This window comes from Polypterus senegalus, chromosome 12 (genome assembly GCF_016835505.1).
Source record: "Polypterus senegalus isolate Bchr_013 chromosome 12, ASM1683550v1, whole genome shotgun sequence".
Lineage (NCBI taxonomy): Eukaryota > Metazoa > Chordata > Cladistia > Polypteriformes > Polypteridae > Polypterus > Polypterus senegalus.
Genome location: NC_053165.1, coordinates 87,478,962 through 87,494,669, shown reverse-complemented (window position 1 = coordinate 87,494,669; position 15,708 = coordinate 87,478,962). Strand labels below are relative to the sequence as shown.

At 39.3% G+C, this 15,708-nt stretch overlaps 2 protein-coding genes across 3 annotated transcripts in view; one reads left to right on the top strand and one right to left on the bottom strand.

Annotated features, from left to right (window-relative positions):
- The window catches only part of sh3gl3a (SH3-domain GRB2-like 3a), an 84,436-nt gene extending 76,005 nt beyond the window's left edge, over positions 1–8,431 (top strand). The window contains exons 9-10 of one of the 2 annotated variants that reach the window (XM_039772779.1): positions 1,703–1,735; positions 7,751–8,431. In XM_039772779.1, coding sequence (XP_039628713.1) covers positions 1,703–1,735; positions 7,751–7,959 — 242 coding nt within the window. In that variant the 3' untranslated portion in view covers positions 7,960–8,431. The remainder of the gene's footprint in view (positions 1–1,702; positions 1,736–7,750) is intronic. The other variant, XM_039772780.1, reaches the window with a different exon arrangement.
- A 2,629-nt stretch (positions 8,432–11,060) lies between these two features.
- gjd6 (gap junction protein delta 6) lies at positions 11,061–13,611 on the bottom strand. The gene has a single exon (XM_039772953.1). It carries the CDS (start codon positions 13,242–13,244, stop codon positions 12,144–12,146), a length of 1,101 nt encoding a protein of 366 aa, XP_039628887.1. The 5' UTR covers positions 13,245–13,611; the 3' UTR covers positions 11,061–12,143.
- Positions 13,612–15,708: the final 2,097 nt, after the last annotated feature.

The window sequence follows — 15,708 nt, the reverse complement described above, 5'->3', positions numbered from 1 at the left end:
AAAATTTGTAACCTTTTTCCTCTGGCGTGCGGTAGATTTGCAGGGGCAGAACATCACAGTGCTGCAGGATCCCCTTGACTTCTCTGTTGCATAGCAGCCGACTGTGTGGGTGGCCATAATAGGGAGCAAGGAGAGTTTTTCTTGACATCATTAAGTGTACGAATGGGTGATGCATTTTTTTTATTCTGTTAAAAGTTCGCTTGAATGATTATTTCTTAATCTGGTTTAAATGTGATTATCAAAGAATTTACTATTTATTTGTTTACATGATTCATTTTTATTTGTTTCATTTTAATTTTGCACATAGTCATTAACATACATAGGTAGCATATGGCAAACAGTACAGAACTCCATGTATAATATCGATCGGTTGACTAAGTGAGCTATTGTCAATATAGGATTATGTGCTAGGCACATTAGGAGAAAAAAAACCAAACACAAACAGAGAAGCAAATAACAGGTAATCCGATAAATGAATTACCAACAGCAGATTGGTATAGATGTTGAACAAGTCACTGGAGTATATTTCCAAAGAACTGAAGATGGACAGCAATGCTTTAGGAAATCAATATATTTTAATGTTTCAGTTTTTGAGTTAGAACCTTTAAAAGAATATTAACCCAAATTTTCTACATTTGCAAACCCGTTTTTCTGCCTGCCTTATGTAACAGGATTAAGTTGGAAAGTAAATGTCTACCTTTGATGGTTACTTCTGCTAGTTTGTGGGTTTGATTTTGAGACTGGTTCCTGAGTTTGTAGGTTTCCTTTTGACTATCTGAGGTTTGTATATGTATTCTCTTGTTTTACTCCCACATCCAGAAGATGTGCACATTTGGTCGACTGGCATAGTGCGGGTGTGTCTTGCAGTGCAATTGCATCTCATAAAGTATTCCAGTATTGATTTCAGCATTGCACCTTATGTTACTGAGATATGCTTCCATATTTGCACATCCTGGTGTTGGACTAACCAGTTTAATAAAAAATAAGGTAATGGATTATTTTTGGATGATATGCACTCACAGAGCTTGCCTATTGAGAGTTCACTTGAGATTTTACTAGGAATACATCTACAGTAAGTCAACAAATCAGAAGTTTTAAACTGAGTGTATCTTAGGTCTTCCAGAGATAAAAAAAATAGATTCTCTATAAAGAGCTTTGACTGAGGCAGCCATGATCACGTTAACACTGTTTACCACCATGTAAGTATGTGTGGCAAAAGGACAGGACCTAATCAGGCAGCACGCAGTTCCAGAATGACACCTGCAGTCATTATTTTTTGCCCTGAAAATGCCCCTTGTCAATGAAAGTGTTAACTCTATTATAGCAGGATGAGCTACTTGTTAAAATGGCTTCTGTAGCTAATGAATGCACTTTATGAAGAACATTAAGAGAGACTTTATAAACTAAAATGAGATGCCCCCCCCAAAAAAAAACTTTGTGTTTTAGTTACATTTGCAGGTTGTTAGAGGAGGATTTTAAGATGTAGACATTTGAGTGAGTGTACCCTATGAAGGACAGGCCAACCATCAAGGTCCATGCCTGCCTTTTGCCTAATGCTGTCAGGATCTATCCAGCAATACTTTAATTGGGCTCAGGAAATTGATTACTTTTAATTATTTTCAAAGTATTTGTCATTTCTGTAAACACAAAAGTTGAATTTAAGAGGCTGATGATACATTTTTTTATTTCTAACAAACTGCAGATGACAAGATTAACCACACAGTTAATGGAAAAAGTAAGTAACCATCCTACAAATTTACATCTCATCCTTACTTATTTCCTCAGATCATGTTTGTCACACAGTCTTCTTCATTTCAGCAAGATCATTTTTAATATGACCTTACTTTTTTTTTTTTCCCCAATTACGTATAAAATAAATGTGTACACTTGTTCATTTCAATCTTTTGCATTTGTAGTATCTGTGCATGTTTCTGTATGGAATGGCATTCAACCTTCACACAAATATTAAAGGATAAGCTTTTTTGAAGCTTATAAGTTGAAGTTATTTCTTCTAAGGCTTTTTTTTCTCTCGCTGGGACACCGTTACCTGTTAACTCCATTATAAAATGCAGGAGTGTACCAGTTATTTTTTAAATGAGTAAAATATGCTTCACTTTTTAACACAATTCCATATTGCAAATTAACATATACCATGATTATGAAGACATAACTTCGACTTGAAAAATAATCAAACTTATCCTTTAACAGACAAGGAACCTTGACTGATAAATAACAAACAAGTTTAACAGTAAAGTCATTCAACATTGATGTGTCTGTGTCTGTGTGAGAAGATTAGTTGGTGCTATTGAAATAATCAACTCATGTGTTTCACAACTCTAAACAAATGTTAATTGTCACCATGACAGTGAGGTTCAAACTGCACACAATTTTGAGAAACATTATACTCTGATTAAAAGATATACCTAAGGCCACAATGAATAACTATTATGATACTGTTATACAGTGATCCCCTGCCTATCGCGGGAGTTACGTTCCAGACCCATCAGCGATGAAAATGAAAATCCGCGATATAGAAAGACCATATGAATAAACAATTTTTTATAGTTTAAGCCTTAAAATACCCCTCCCACACGCTTTAAACACATGTAAACTTGTAATGGTGAGCGACGACCGCGTAATGCTTTCCTTCCCAAAGCATATCCAGGAGTTTAATCTTCTCCTGAATGGTCAAGGTCTTCCTCTGGCACTTAGGCTCACTACTACCAGAAGACTTAGAAGATGCAGGATGCTTGGGAGCCATTGCAGGGCTTAAAACAAAGCGAAACGTTCACAAAAAGTTTGCGTACAACAATTGGACCACAAGCGAGGTATGCGATACGCAGAGAACTGAGAAGCGTCAGAGATCCGCGCTAACTGTTCTTGCAAGATTACACCACGTTAGCAGCAGCCAGTCAGAGCCCAAGAGAATGAAAATCACGCTCTGATTGGTTGAGTCTCCTCTTTCAGCCAATAATGGGCCTTGTAAATCATCTGGGTGCTGTACTGCGAAACTCTTTGTCTATCGTAGTGTACAATGTACATATATTTAATGATTTACTGTACTGTATTGCTTAAATGTTCATTATTTTATATACATATTGATGTTTTACTGCATTTTAGTCAATATTTACAGTTATGTTATAGTTATTATAAATTATAATACGTATTGTTCTAACAATCTCTTGTCTAGCATGCATAGTGACAAATGAAAAGCATATACAGTATTTCGTTATGAATTGCGACTCTGTCTACGTATTCCTATACGTAGCAGTATGTTTAATGATTTACTAGTGTATTGTTTAAATGTTATGTATAAGTTAATTATCCATCCATCCATTTTCTAACCCGCTGAATCCGAATACAGGGTCGCGGGGGTCTGCCGGAGCCAATCCCAGCCAACAAAGGGCACAAGGCAGGAACCAATCCTGGGCTGGGTGCCAACCCACCGCAGGACACACACAAACACACACTAGGGCCAATTTAGAATCGCCAATCCACCTAACCTGCATGTCTTCGGATTGTGGGAGGAAACCGGAGCACCCGGAGGAAACCCACGCAGACACGGGGAGAACATGCAAACTCCACGCAGGGAGGACCCAGGAAGCGAACCCGGGTCTCCTAACTGCGAGGCAGCAGCACTACCACTGCGCCACCGTGCCACCTAAGTTAATTATTATAAATTATAATATTGTTCTAACAAACTTTTGTCTAGCACACGTAGTGACTGCTGAAAACAGTATGCTTTGTTATGAATTGGCTGCAAAGTACACTATAGGTGGGATGTACTTATTGAATTTTTCCGCGATATAGCGGGGATCACTGTATTCACAATATCTCAATATTATTGTGCTTAATATCACAGTATTACTAATTCTTTGCACTGCTGCCTGAAAGCTTCAGGGTCTTGGGTTCCAATAGCAGCCTGCTTTGCATGTCCTCCTCATGTTTCTTTTTGTAGATCTACTCTAGTTTCTTTTCCCCCCTTCCTAAAGAGTCATGTGAATTAGATTGATTGAAGGGTCCTAACTGACCCATTGTGAGTCCTCCCTATCACTGACTGGACCCACATGCAGGATGGTTCGTTCCCCCTGGACATCATATGCTGGCAGGATTAGATCTGATCTCCGGTGTAAATAAGAGTGATAGGAAAATGAAAGATGTATGAGTACCACAGAACAAAATTTTAGTGCCCTCTAGTGGAGAAATTCAAGAAAATAACTGCACTGGCTTGGAGGTGTTTGAAATGGATTTTCAAGTTACATTATATGGTTCATTCTGATTTAGTGATTAGATATGGACTTGTAATTACAAACTGAAGAATTCCTTTTCATTTTGTATTATTAGTTGTATGCAGTTGCTTCATATGGCAGTTTTTTTTTAATAGATAATCAAATTATTTGGAACAAGGCTGTATTTCAGTTAATTAGCCAAACTGTCCATGACCATATTTTAATTTATAATTTAAAAATGATTCTCAAGTTGAATTTTGCTCGTTTTTGTTTTAAATGAGCACAAAGTAATGGAGTATTTACGTGTAAACAAATATTACAACTATTTATTTAAAGATCTTTAATGAAAACTGGCTTTGGCTATACATGTGTGAATACAGAGGATGGACAGATTTCAGTGTCCATCTCAGTTTTGCTGTTATTTTTGTGAGGAGACTCCGAGTGGATTTTTGAAACTGAAATAGTTTTTTTTTCTGTATTTTTTTTCCTCGTTCCTTTATGTTTGTCAAAGCTAATTATCTTAATAAGCGTGTGTCCAATGCAAGCAACAATGAAGGAATGAGAAATTTGGTCAACAATAGAGAACTGGTCTATTTAAAATTCATTTGTAGGTAGTCATGAGAAGGCAAGCAAAATGACCCCTTTTATCGGCTAACTAAAAAGATTACAATATGCAAGCTTTTGAAGCAACTCAGGCCCCTTCTTCAGGCAAGATGTCATTTGAAGGTAGTCAAAACTTAGAGCCACGTTTGAGTGACCGGAGTATGAAGAGCTTATATTCAGTATATACTGAACTGACCAAAACTTTAAAACCCCTAAAAGAAAAGAAGCATACACTCGCTTGTTTGCCTTTTATCTTGTTAACTTAGATACTGTGCCTATAAAACGTATCCCTTGGAGGTTTTTACATTTTATTGTTATACAACATTGAATCACAGGGTTTTGGCTTTTTTGACATTGATCAACTGAAACAAGTTCTTTAATATCCAAGTGAAAACAGATCTCAGCAAAGTGGCCTAAATTAATTATAAATATAAAACACAAACCAACTGATCGCAAAAGTTTTCACCCCCTTTAATATGACCCCCCTAAGGCATCACTGGTACAGCCAACTGGGTTTATAATTAGTTCAATGGAGGTCACCTGTCTAGGCTTTCAGTTGAATTTTAGTCTAAATACACCTAATCTGGAAGGGCCAGCTTGTGGTGAGTCAGTATGGTGGGCTAATCTACACCATGAAGACAAAAGAACTCAACAGGCAACTCCAAGAAAAGCACAAGTCAGGAGATGGAGACAAGAAAATTCTCCATGTGACTGCATTTACAGTTAAAAGAAATTAGAAAATGGGACGAGTAAGGCAGAGTTGGAAGCTGTCTACAAAAACTGAGGGATTGTGCAAGAAGCAGACGAGTGAGGCACCAAGAGACCTCTGAGAACTTGGGAGGAGTGACAAGCTACAGTGGTTGAGAGTAAAAAGAAACTGTGCTGACAGCATTTTTGCTCAGGAGCGTCACCAGTTGCAGTTTTATGGCAGAATGGCAAAGAGAAAGCCACTGTTAAAAGTAAAGTGCACATGACATCTTGGCTAAAGTTTGCTAGAGAGTAATATATATATATACATACATACATACATACATACATACATACATACATACATACACATAGACATGCAGAGGGGGCTAAAAAATCTATACACACTTTAACTGTTGTTATCTCTGGACTTTTCCAAAGTTGGAAAGTTGAATCGAATTACAGCAACAATGTGTACCTTGACGTTAATTCAGAAGATGCCGTTACTCTAATAAATGAAATCTGTTACCCAGGCCGCGCTTTGAGAAGGAATTGAAAAGTCATGTGTGTCACTCTCACTGGACACTTTGTCCAACGTTGTTCAAGCAGTAGTTCACCATAATTAGAAGAGTCTGGACGATCATGGTAACCATTTTGAGCAACTGTTGTAAATGTAGAAGTCAAAAGTGACACATACATCCCTTCATATCTGTATAAATTTAATATCACAACTTTAATACAGGTTTTACTTTTGTTGAAGTGTGTATACATTTTTGGTCCCCTCTGTATATATACACACACACACACAGTATTTAAATAGAACTGTACAGTTAGTTTCAATTCAGCAGGATGGCGCCAGTTCCAGGAGACCCGGTTTAACACCTGACCCAGGCACTTGTAGGTGAGCAGGGTGTTTGTTCTCATTCTCCTCATGTCTGGCTACTCTGGTTTTTACTCCTGATAACAGTAAACTGGGCTGGTGTGAGTGAGCCAAGTGTGTCCTGTGGTGGGCTACCATCACATCCAGTACTGGTCCCACATTGTTCCCTCGTGTTGCTGGGATAGGCTTGCAGGTTTAAAAATGTGTAGCTGGATGGGTGGATTAGTTCAAACCTAAAGTAATCAGCAGCTTCATTTACGTTTTACATGATACTTTTATCCATATCGACAGAGGTGGCAAACATTCACACTGCTTTGCTTTTGCCGGACTGTTTGAATCATTGGTATCAGGAGTTTGGCCAGACCAGCAATCTTGTGCTTCATGGCCTTAAACACGCCACCTTTAATACAAGCAAAGCACATTTAGTGACAACATTTGTATTTGTATCCTAAGCTGAGAATAACTGAGCTATGTATGAGCTCCACAGTATGTCACTACAGTGCTTCTTGTGTTATAATTAGGGTTCTCAACCTTTTCCTATCTCTAGACCTACTGGCATATGGGAGACTCTGGAGTCAGCTCTGGTCTAATGAGGTGAAAACTGAACTTTTTGCCTGTCGAGACTAAATGTCATGATGTAGGGCACATGATCAAAAACACACCATCCCCTCCATGAAGCATGGTGGTGGCAACATCAGGCTGTGGGGATACTTCTCTGCAGCAGGCCCTGGAAGGTTTGTAAGGTGAAAATGAATGCAGCAAAACAGGAAAATCCTGAAGGAAAACCTGATGCAGTCTGCAAGAAACCTGTACCTTGGGAGAAGAACCCAAACATAAAGCCAAAGCTACACCTTCAAAACAACAATGTCGATGTCCTGGAGTTGCCGAGTTAGGGTGCAGATCTCAGTCCACTTTGTGGCTGGGTTTGAAAAAGGCTGTTGACTTGAGATCTGCATGACACCTGGCAGAGTTTGAGCAGTTTGGCAAAGAATAATGGAGATGTGCAGAGTGGATGGAGACCTGAGCACACAGACTGTAGGCTGTCATGGCAGGTGCATTTACTAAATGCGGACTTGGAAGAAGGTGAACCTTCCAGCAATCAATAATTCTACGTTTCATATTTCAAATTAATTTAGATCACACTGCAGAGATCTGTCTTCACTTTGACATTAAGGAGACTTTTTTCTGTTAATCAATTCTAAAAAAAAAAAGCCAAAGTAAATCCACTATGATTCAATAAAATGTAAAAAGGTAAATAAGAATGAAAAGATAACTGCACTGTAAATCACAGCGTCTTTACCTTCTTCTTTGCTATAATTTAACTGCCTCCAAATATCTCTTGTACTTGCAGGATCTTCATTTCACATGGATCAGCCATGCTGTAGATCACTTTATGACTTTGAGCCTGAAAATTCAGGAGAGCTGGGATTCAAGGAAGGGGACATCATCATCTTAACCAACCAGATAGACGACAACTGGTATGAGGGCATGATTAACGGGGAGTCTGGCTTCTTCCCCATCAGTTACGTGGAAGTGATTGTGCCTTTGCCACAGCAGTAAATTCCACCATTTTAGGGTTGACTATTACAAGTACTGTGGACACGGGAAACACGTACAGTAGCTCTAAATAATTTACACAGACATTACATCAATGTCTCTTTTCTGTGAAGCCTTGCATTTTTGACTTAAAATATTTTGTATTTTATTTTTCATATTTATTTTGTATTCATTTTACTTGTATTAAAAGTGATTACTTTTGTTAGCAACACATTTGTGCCATTTGAATGCCTTAGAATGTTCAAAAAAAAGTACAATTTGTAATTGGTTATCATTAGTTTGGGTGCTTTGTTTTTCTGGTTTATTTAATGTTTTGCCTCCCTCCTTTTTCCTCTCTGTAATGGCCTTTAGTGTTTCAAAAACACAGGTTTAAGCTGTGAGTATTAACTAACTGTAAATCTCGTATTAATTGTCCTGCATTGTACTGTTTCTGTTTACACAGTGGAACTTGTTTGCAGGAAAACGGAAAAAAAAACAACAAAACAAAACAAATAAATGTTGCCATTAATATTCTGAACAGGGATCAACCTCTCACTGCACTTACCATTAAAGTGTTTACCATGCACTTTATATTGCACTAAAACTGTAAAATGTACACTCATAATCATGCACTTTTTATCATTGCACTTTTATCTAAACATCTTTCATGTACAAAAATGACATTTCTATAAAGACTCCAATTTATATGATAAAAAGATGGTTTGGGTGAGTTTTTTTTAAGCATATGGTGCATTATGTAAAGATTGTTGTTTTTTTTCGTTAAGTGGTCCCTAATATAGGACAGTAATTACAATTGCCTTTAAATAAAAAATTCCAGTAAGTTAGAAATTTAATGTGCAACAAATCTGTGTGTGTATATATATATATATATATACACACACACACACACACATATATATGGGGTGGGCAAAAGTAGGTTTACAGTTGTATGTGAAACAGTTTATTCTTGTATTATTATTTATTTATTAATAATTGTATTATTAATTTGTATTGTCTCCTTATTTGTCTTCTTAAAGCTTTTGAGTTAATAAAGCTATTGTAATAATTTTAACCTGCATGTCTTTTTCCATACAAACAACTGTAAGCCTACTTTGCCCACCCGTGTGTGTATATATATCTATATTATATATATATATCTATCTATCTATATGTATATATATATATCTATATATATATATATATATATATATGTATATATATATATATATATATATATATATATATATATATATATATATATATATATATATATATATATATATATATATATATATATAGGGTGTTCCAGATCTAATTATGCAAATCCAAATAGGCTGGATGACTTTGATTTATGTGGGGACGATTCCAGTTCGGTGCGAAGACGATTCTTCATGTCGTCAGTTCGCACACTTCTCGATGGTCCGGGATTTTTCAGGTGATTTTCTATGTAATAAACTTAATAAGTTATCACGTAATGAAAATTGCATAATTAGATCTGGACCACCATATATATATATACACACACACACACACACACACACACACACACACACACACACACACACACACACACACACACACACATACAGAGAGGGCCAAAAAATGTATACACACTTTAGCAGTTATCATCTCTGGACTTTTCCAAAGTTGGAAATGAAGCCTGCTACACTCGCCGCGCTTTGCACATGAAAAGCCATGTGTGTCACTCTCACTGGACACTTTGGCCAACATTGTTCAAGCAGTACTTCTCCATAACTAGAAGTGTCTGGACGCTCATAGTAACCATTTTGAGCAACGGTTGTAAATGTAGAAGTCAAAAGTGACACATTCACCCCTTGGTGTCTGTATAAATTTAATATCACAACTTTAATACAGTTTTTTCTTTTGTTGAAGTTTGTATACATTTTTGGTCCCCTCTGTATATACACACACACATATATATATATATATATATATATATATATATATAAATATACACACGTCAGTTCCAGGACACCCAGTTTAACACCTGACCCAGGTACTTGTAGGTGAGCGGTGTGTTTGTTCTCATTCTCCTCATGTCTGGCTACTCTGGTTTAACTCTTGATAACAGTAAACTGGGCTGGTGTGAGTGAGCCAAGTGTGTCCTGTGGTGGGCTACCGTCACATCCAGTACTGGTCCCACATTGTTCCCTCGTGTTGCTAGGATAGGCTTGCAGGTTTAAAAATGTGTAGCTGGATGGGTGGATTAGTTCAAACCTAAAGTAATCAGCAGCTTCATTTACATTTCTGCTTGTATTATAATTAGGGTTCTCAAACTTTTCCTATATCTAGACTTACTAGGAGATTTAAAATAATTTTATCATTTGCTGCTAAAAGTAACTGAATTGTAAGAAAAAAATGTAAACTTTTTTTTTTTTTTAAATCATTATGGAAATTATAAAAACTCACTTAAAAGATTCTTTAACCTGCTTAACCCATTTTAGAGTTGTGGCAGGTGGAGCCTAACTTGAGTTTTCCTTTCAGCAAATAAATGTGAAATAATAACAGCAAACACAATCAACAACAGCACACCTTCAAACAGAGCTCAGACCTGCTGATCATCCTTCCATCCATCCATTTCATCTTTCAGTTTGAGAGCTGCAGTCAATTGGATCCTATTCTAGCAGAACTGGGGTGAGGAGCTCCTGCAGATTACAATATTAGCTACAGTATACATCTCAACAACTGTATGTAAATTGGGGAGGGGTTATGGTGTATAATATACTTACGTGAATATATATGTAAATGTGTGTATATACAACATGTATATGTACAGTTTATATATAATAATACATTTTACTTATATAGTGCCTTTCCCATGCTCAAGGCGCTATATATAGATACCTGTATATATACACATATATGTGTGTTATGCACATAACACCATATGTAACTGAAATATGTAAATAGACACTTTATAACTGTGTATGTGTATCATATATGTATATCACATACATAAAAAAGCAACCTTATGTAGAAAGTTGCCAGGATGTTTCTGTAAAGGGCAGACTCAGTGCCACTCTGTGGTGTTGCAGAGTAGTGCAGATTGCAGCAGGTCTGACTGCTTGTCAGTCAGTGCCATTGCTGTTTGAGTTCCATCTCCAGCTTTTTCTTTATATATTGAATGTTATTTATGTTTTGTATACAACAAATATGAAGAATATCAACACTATACAAATGATAAAAAAACAAAAATTGTTTTATTACTATAAAATTTTCTAAAAAAAAGTATTGTTCCACATTATTTTAAAATATTTAAGATACACTACTCAGATTGAGATTCACTCAGTTTTTACGTATTAAGATAGGCATTTATGCCATATTATTTTACGTTTTCTGATTTCTTTGAATCACCTGTTGCCACCTTCTGTACTCTCTTCACCAGACTCCTTCAGAAATCCCAACTGCTGCCCTCTCTGTCTGTCTTGCATTCTTTCAGTCCACATATGTCTGACTTCCTCCTGCTCAGTTATTTAGTATGGAGGTCATCAGTATTCTGTAAATTCTGTTCTGTATGCTCTCTGATGGTAACTGCGTTATTTACTGCACAGGGAAATTAACTCTTTTTTTTGGCTTTTTTTTTTGGTACACTGTATTAATCCCTGGTGGGAAGTTGTCTTTTCGCATAACCATATTTTCCTCTTATTTTTTTTAAAGTGTTGTACCTTTATATATCCCCTTTCATTTTTTACAAGTTAGTTTTATATACCTGCTTCCGTTTTTTAACTTTTGTACTTTTATATTTTATACCGTTACATTCCTTAGTTTTACTGTAATATACCTCCTCCTTCGGTGTTTTAACTGTTCTTTTATAGGCTTCTCTCCATTTTAACTGATATAACTTATATACATTCTTCCTTTTTTTTTTACAACTTTACGTTTATTTATTTAAATTATTGTACTTTTATATGCCTCCTTACTCTTTTAACCATCGAATCGTTATATATATATTCTCCCATTTCTTTTTATAATTTCACTTCTTTATGCCTCCTTCATTATTGATTGTTGCCCCCTTACAACTTGTTTACTTTTTTCTTTTATATTTCTTCTTCCATTTTTTACCTGTAGTGCACTGTATACCTCCTAACATTTTCTACAATTTTACTTTGACATGCCTCCTTCCCGTTTTTTTTTTAAACTATTTTATATTTACACCTTCCCAACCTTCCTTCCTAACGCCTGCATTGTCAGATCCAGACCTCACCGCTCTTCTGTCGCCCCCCTTTGCTCTTTCCAGGCTTCACCTTTAATGACGAGGCGCCCCCCTGACTTCTGTCCTCCCCTCTGCCCGAGTCGACCATCTTCTGGCCACCAGGAGAACAACCCCCCGTAAATGTCCACTCCTGGTTGTGTTCCGCCTCCAGGTTAAAAGATGCGAGTGACGGCTCGTTTGCAAGTCCCCTCAATGTGAGAGAATCCACGGAGTTCGTGTCGGGGCTCCTGATCTCTTGGTAGCCCCCCTGAGAAAAATCGTGCGTGAGTAGCGACCGTTTGATCTTCTTCCATCCTAAATGATTGAGTTCGAGAAAATTGAGGCAGCTGCAGAGGACGCCGACAGAGAAGGTGAACATTAAGAAGATGGTCTTCTCGGTGGGTCTTGACACGTAGCAGTCGACCGCCTGCGCGCAGGGCGGCGCCGAGCACAAGAAGCGGGGAGGCACCTGGAAGCCGAAGAGCGCGCACTGCGCGGCCACGAAGCCGACCTCCAGGGCGGCGCGGCAGCACACGTGGACCACATAGCACCGGACGAGCCTCCTCGACGTGGTCCGGCGGCCCCTTTGGACACCTCCAGGTCCATTCCGGACGGCCTCGTCCAGATATCCGTGGGACTTGCAAGAGCCCTGGCTGGACCCGCAGCCTCCGTGCTGCACCACGGCGATCTCCTCCTTCACGGACTCCCCGTTTATTTTTGACAGGTTGTGCCAGGTATAGACGATGAAGCACAGCGATGGCGTGGACACCAGGATGATCTGAAAGACCCAGAAGCGCGCGTGGGATATGGGGGCGAACGAGTCGTAGCAGATGTTGGCGCAGCCCGGCTGGAGCGTATTGCACACGAACATGTCCTGCTCGTCGGTATACACGTCCTCTGTGGCCACGGCGACTATCAACAAGCGAAAAATGACCATAACGGTCAGCCAGATCCTACCGATCATCGTCGAGTGCTGGTGAACCGCGTCGAGGAGCCGTTTGAGTACCGTCCACTCGGTCATGACCCGACCAGAGAGACTCTTTGAACCGGACAGTCCAGAGAAGCGCTGCCGACGCACCGCGCCGTGCCGTCCCATCCCCTTATAGATAAGCTGGACACACACTTGACACGAGTCACATGGCCGCCGCGCTTGCCTTCAGGCTCCATGTCGAACGGTCCTCCTGCTGTGGAGCCCCCTTGATGGCGCGACCGACCAGATAACATTCTTGACAGGTGACACCAGGAAAAGATGGAAAGCTTTTTGCCTTTAAAAGGACACGCGTGCGGACAATGCAAAGGGGCGCCCTGGTGTAGCACACCATGACAACCTGCTAACGTTTAATTGAGATTCTTAATCCTTAAATATAGATCGGAACCCAGGGGTTCTCCTACTTAGTCCTGGGGTCTCCCTGTGGCTGCACGTTTTTATTCCTACCAAACGTCTCTTTTTAACTGAACTACAAGCCTCATCATAAGCAGGCTGCTGTTGCTCAGTTTCACTCTTTTAGCGTGGGTGTGGTGGCGCAGCAGTTTGAGTTTGGAATCTCAAACCCTGAATTTATGGGTTCAACTTACTTCACTTGCCTAAATGTCCAACTGAAACTACAAACGGAACCAACTGTATCTCCAGTGTTGTCAGTCACCTTGGATAAAAGTGTCAGTTAAGTAACAATCAACAGCTAGAGCTTTATTTGTCCCCAGGGGGACGTTTGGCTTTTTTATAGAAGCTCTTTAAATAAACAGTGGAGTGGTGGATCTGTGGCTAAGGATCTGCATTGGTATCTGGAATGTTGGCAGTTCAAATCCCATTACTGTCAGCAGGCCCGCACCTAGGACATTCTGGGCCCCAGGCAGCTGACAGAGTTCGGGCCCCTTTCGTGTTTCAAATATGTGCATATATTTTAAAACACCACTTTAACGGCGGGCCCCTGACAAGTGTCATGGTTGTTACCTCCCCGGTGCGGGCCTGCTGTCAGAAGGGATCCTACTCTGTTGAGGCCTCGAGCAAAGCTCTTAACCTGAGAGTTGCTCCAGTATCACTGTACAATGACTGACCCCGCACTCTGACCACCAAAGGTCATACGAAAAGACAATTTCCCCCAGGAATAAATAAAGTATATTAAATTAAAAAAAAAAATGTAGATAGTTAATTGTACTCAATTTTGTTTTCATTCCCTCCCTTGGGGCACCAGCATGCGTCCCATAACTGAGCCTGCCCTTTTAATAAGCTTGTTGATTCACTGGGACTCTCTTAAAGTGACTTTACCCACCCAGCCCAGTTCATGATGGCACGCTGGCCATCACAGACTTGTACACATGAAGGATGTCACTGCCCTCTTTCTTCCTGTGTGTTTCGAGACCAGGCCAACAGGTCATTGAATTGTAGGAATGCACCTCTTCTACATCCACTCACCGTAGAGCGATTTAGCACAAAGGCTCTTTGGTGCAGTCAAAGTCAATAAGCAGTGAATTGGTTCTGCTGATGTGGAGTAGCACACAGTTCTCAAAGTTCTCCTCTCCTCTGTCACATTCTCTTTATCAATACCATAAGTGCAGAATCATCCGAGAATTTCTACAAGTGACCAGACCTGCTGTTATACGATTCATTCTAGTCCGATGTGTACAGAGTGCAGACACTGGGGTGTCACTTCTGCTGGTGCTCAAGCGCTGCTCACATAGTACCTTAGCCCTCTCTGCCCGACAGATAGTCCATCATCCAGGGCCGCACAGGCTCATCCACCTGCTCATCCACCTGCATATCCCGGAGCTGACCCCAGTGTGGTGCAGGGGTCAAGGTTTTGGACTTCAAACCACGACAATGCAGGTTCAAATCCCACCACTGACAGTAGTGTGTGACACTGAGTAAGCTCCAATTGGAAAAACAATAAGTATTATAACCAATTGTATTTCAAATGTTGCAAGTCACATTTTGGGTAAAAAGTATCCGCTAAGTAAATGTATTGAAGGGGGGTGGGGGGGTCAAAGAACAGAATTGTCACAGTGCTGCCAGCTTTGCGGATAAGACAGAGACTGGCATCTTCCAATCCAGTCTTTGTCGAGGTGGTCTAGCACAAGAGGACTCCTATAGTCTAGGGCCAGTCTCTCAATTAAAAAGACAAAAATACAATTTTAATAAGTCATTAACAAAAGAATACAACTTAAAAACCTAACAAACCATTTACATGTATAAGAGATAATTCAGTTAAAGGTGGTATTTTTGTGTTGTCATATTTGTATTTAGCAGCCAGCGATTCAGTTGTGCCCCCTATAGCCCGGAAGGGAGTGTGGCTAATTTAATTTATTTATTTATTTTTTTAAATTGGACTTATGAATGAATGGCTTAACGAGGCCACTTCAATTGTGAAATGGACTCTTCTGTATGCACAGTTAACAGGTCTAGAACTTCTTTCAAATCTTTAACATCTTTTATAGCTTACACAACAAAACGTGACAAAATTGCTAACTTCCCAGTTTACTGTGTAGATGTCCCTTTGGGATGGACGGACACCTCAGTTGAGATGTGAGGCGAACTGTAGCTTGGCTGGGAGGCTCCAATGGAT

Excerpts from the sequence above, each read along its gene's own strand:
- gjd6 (XM_039772953.1), bottom strand. The coding sequence starts at position 13,244 with ATGGGACGGCACGGCGCGGTGCGTCGGCAGCGCTTCTCTGGACTGTCC.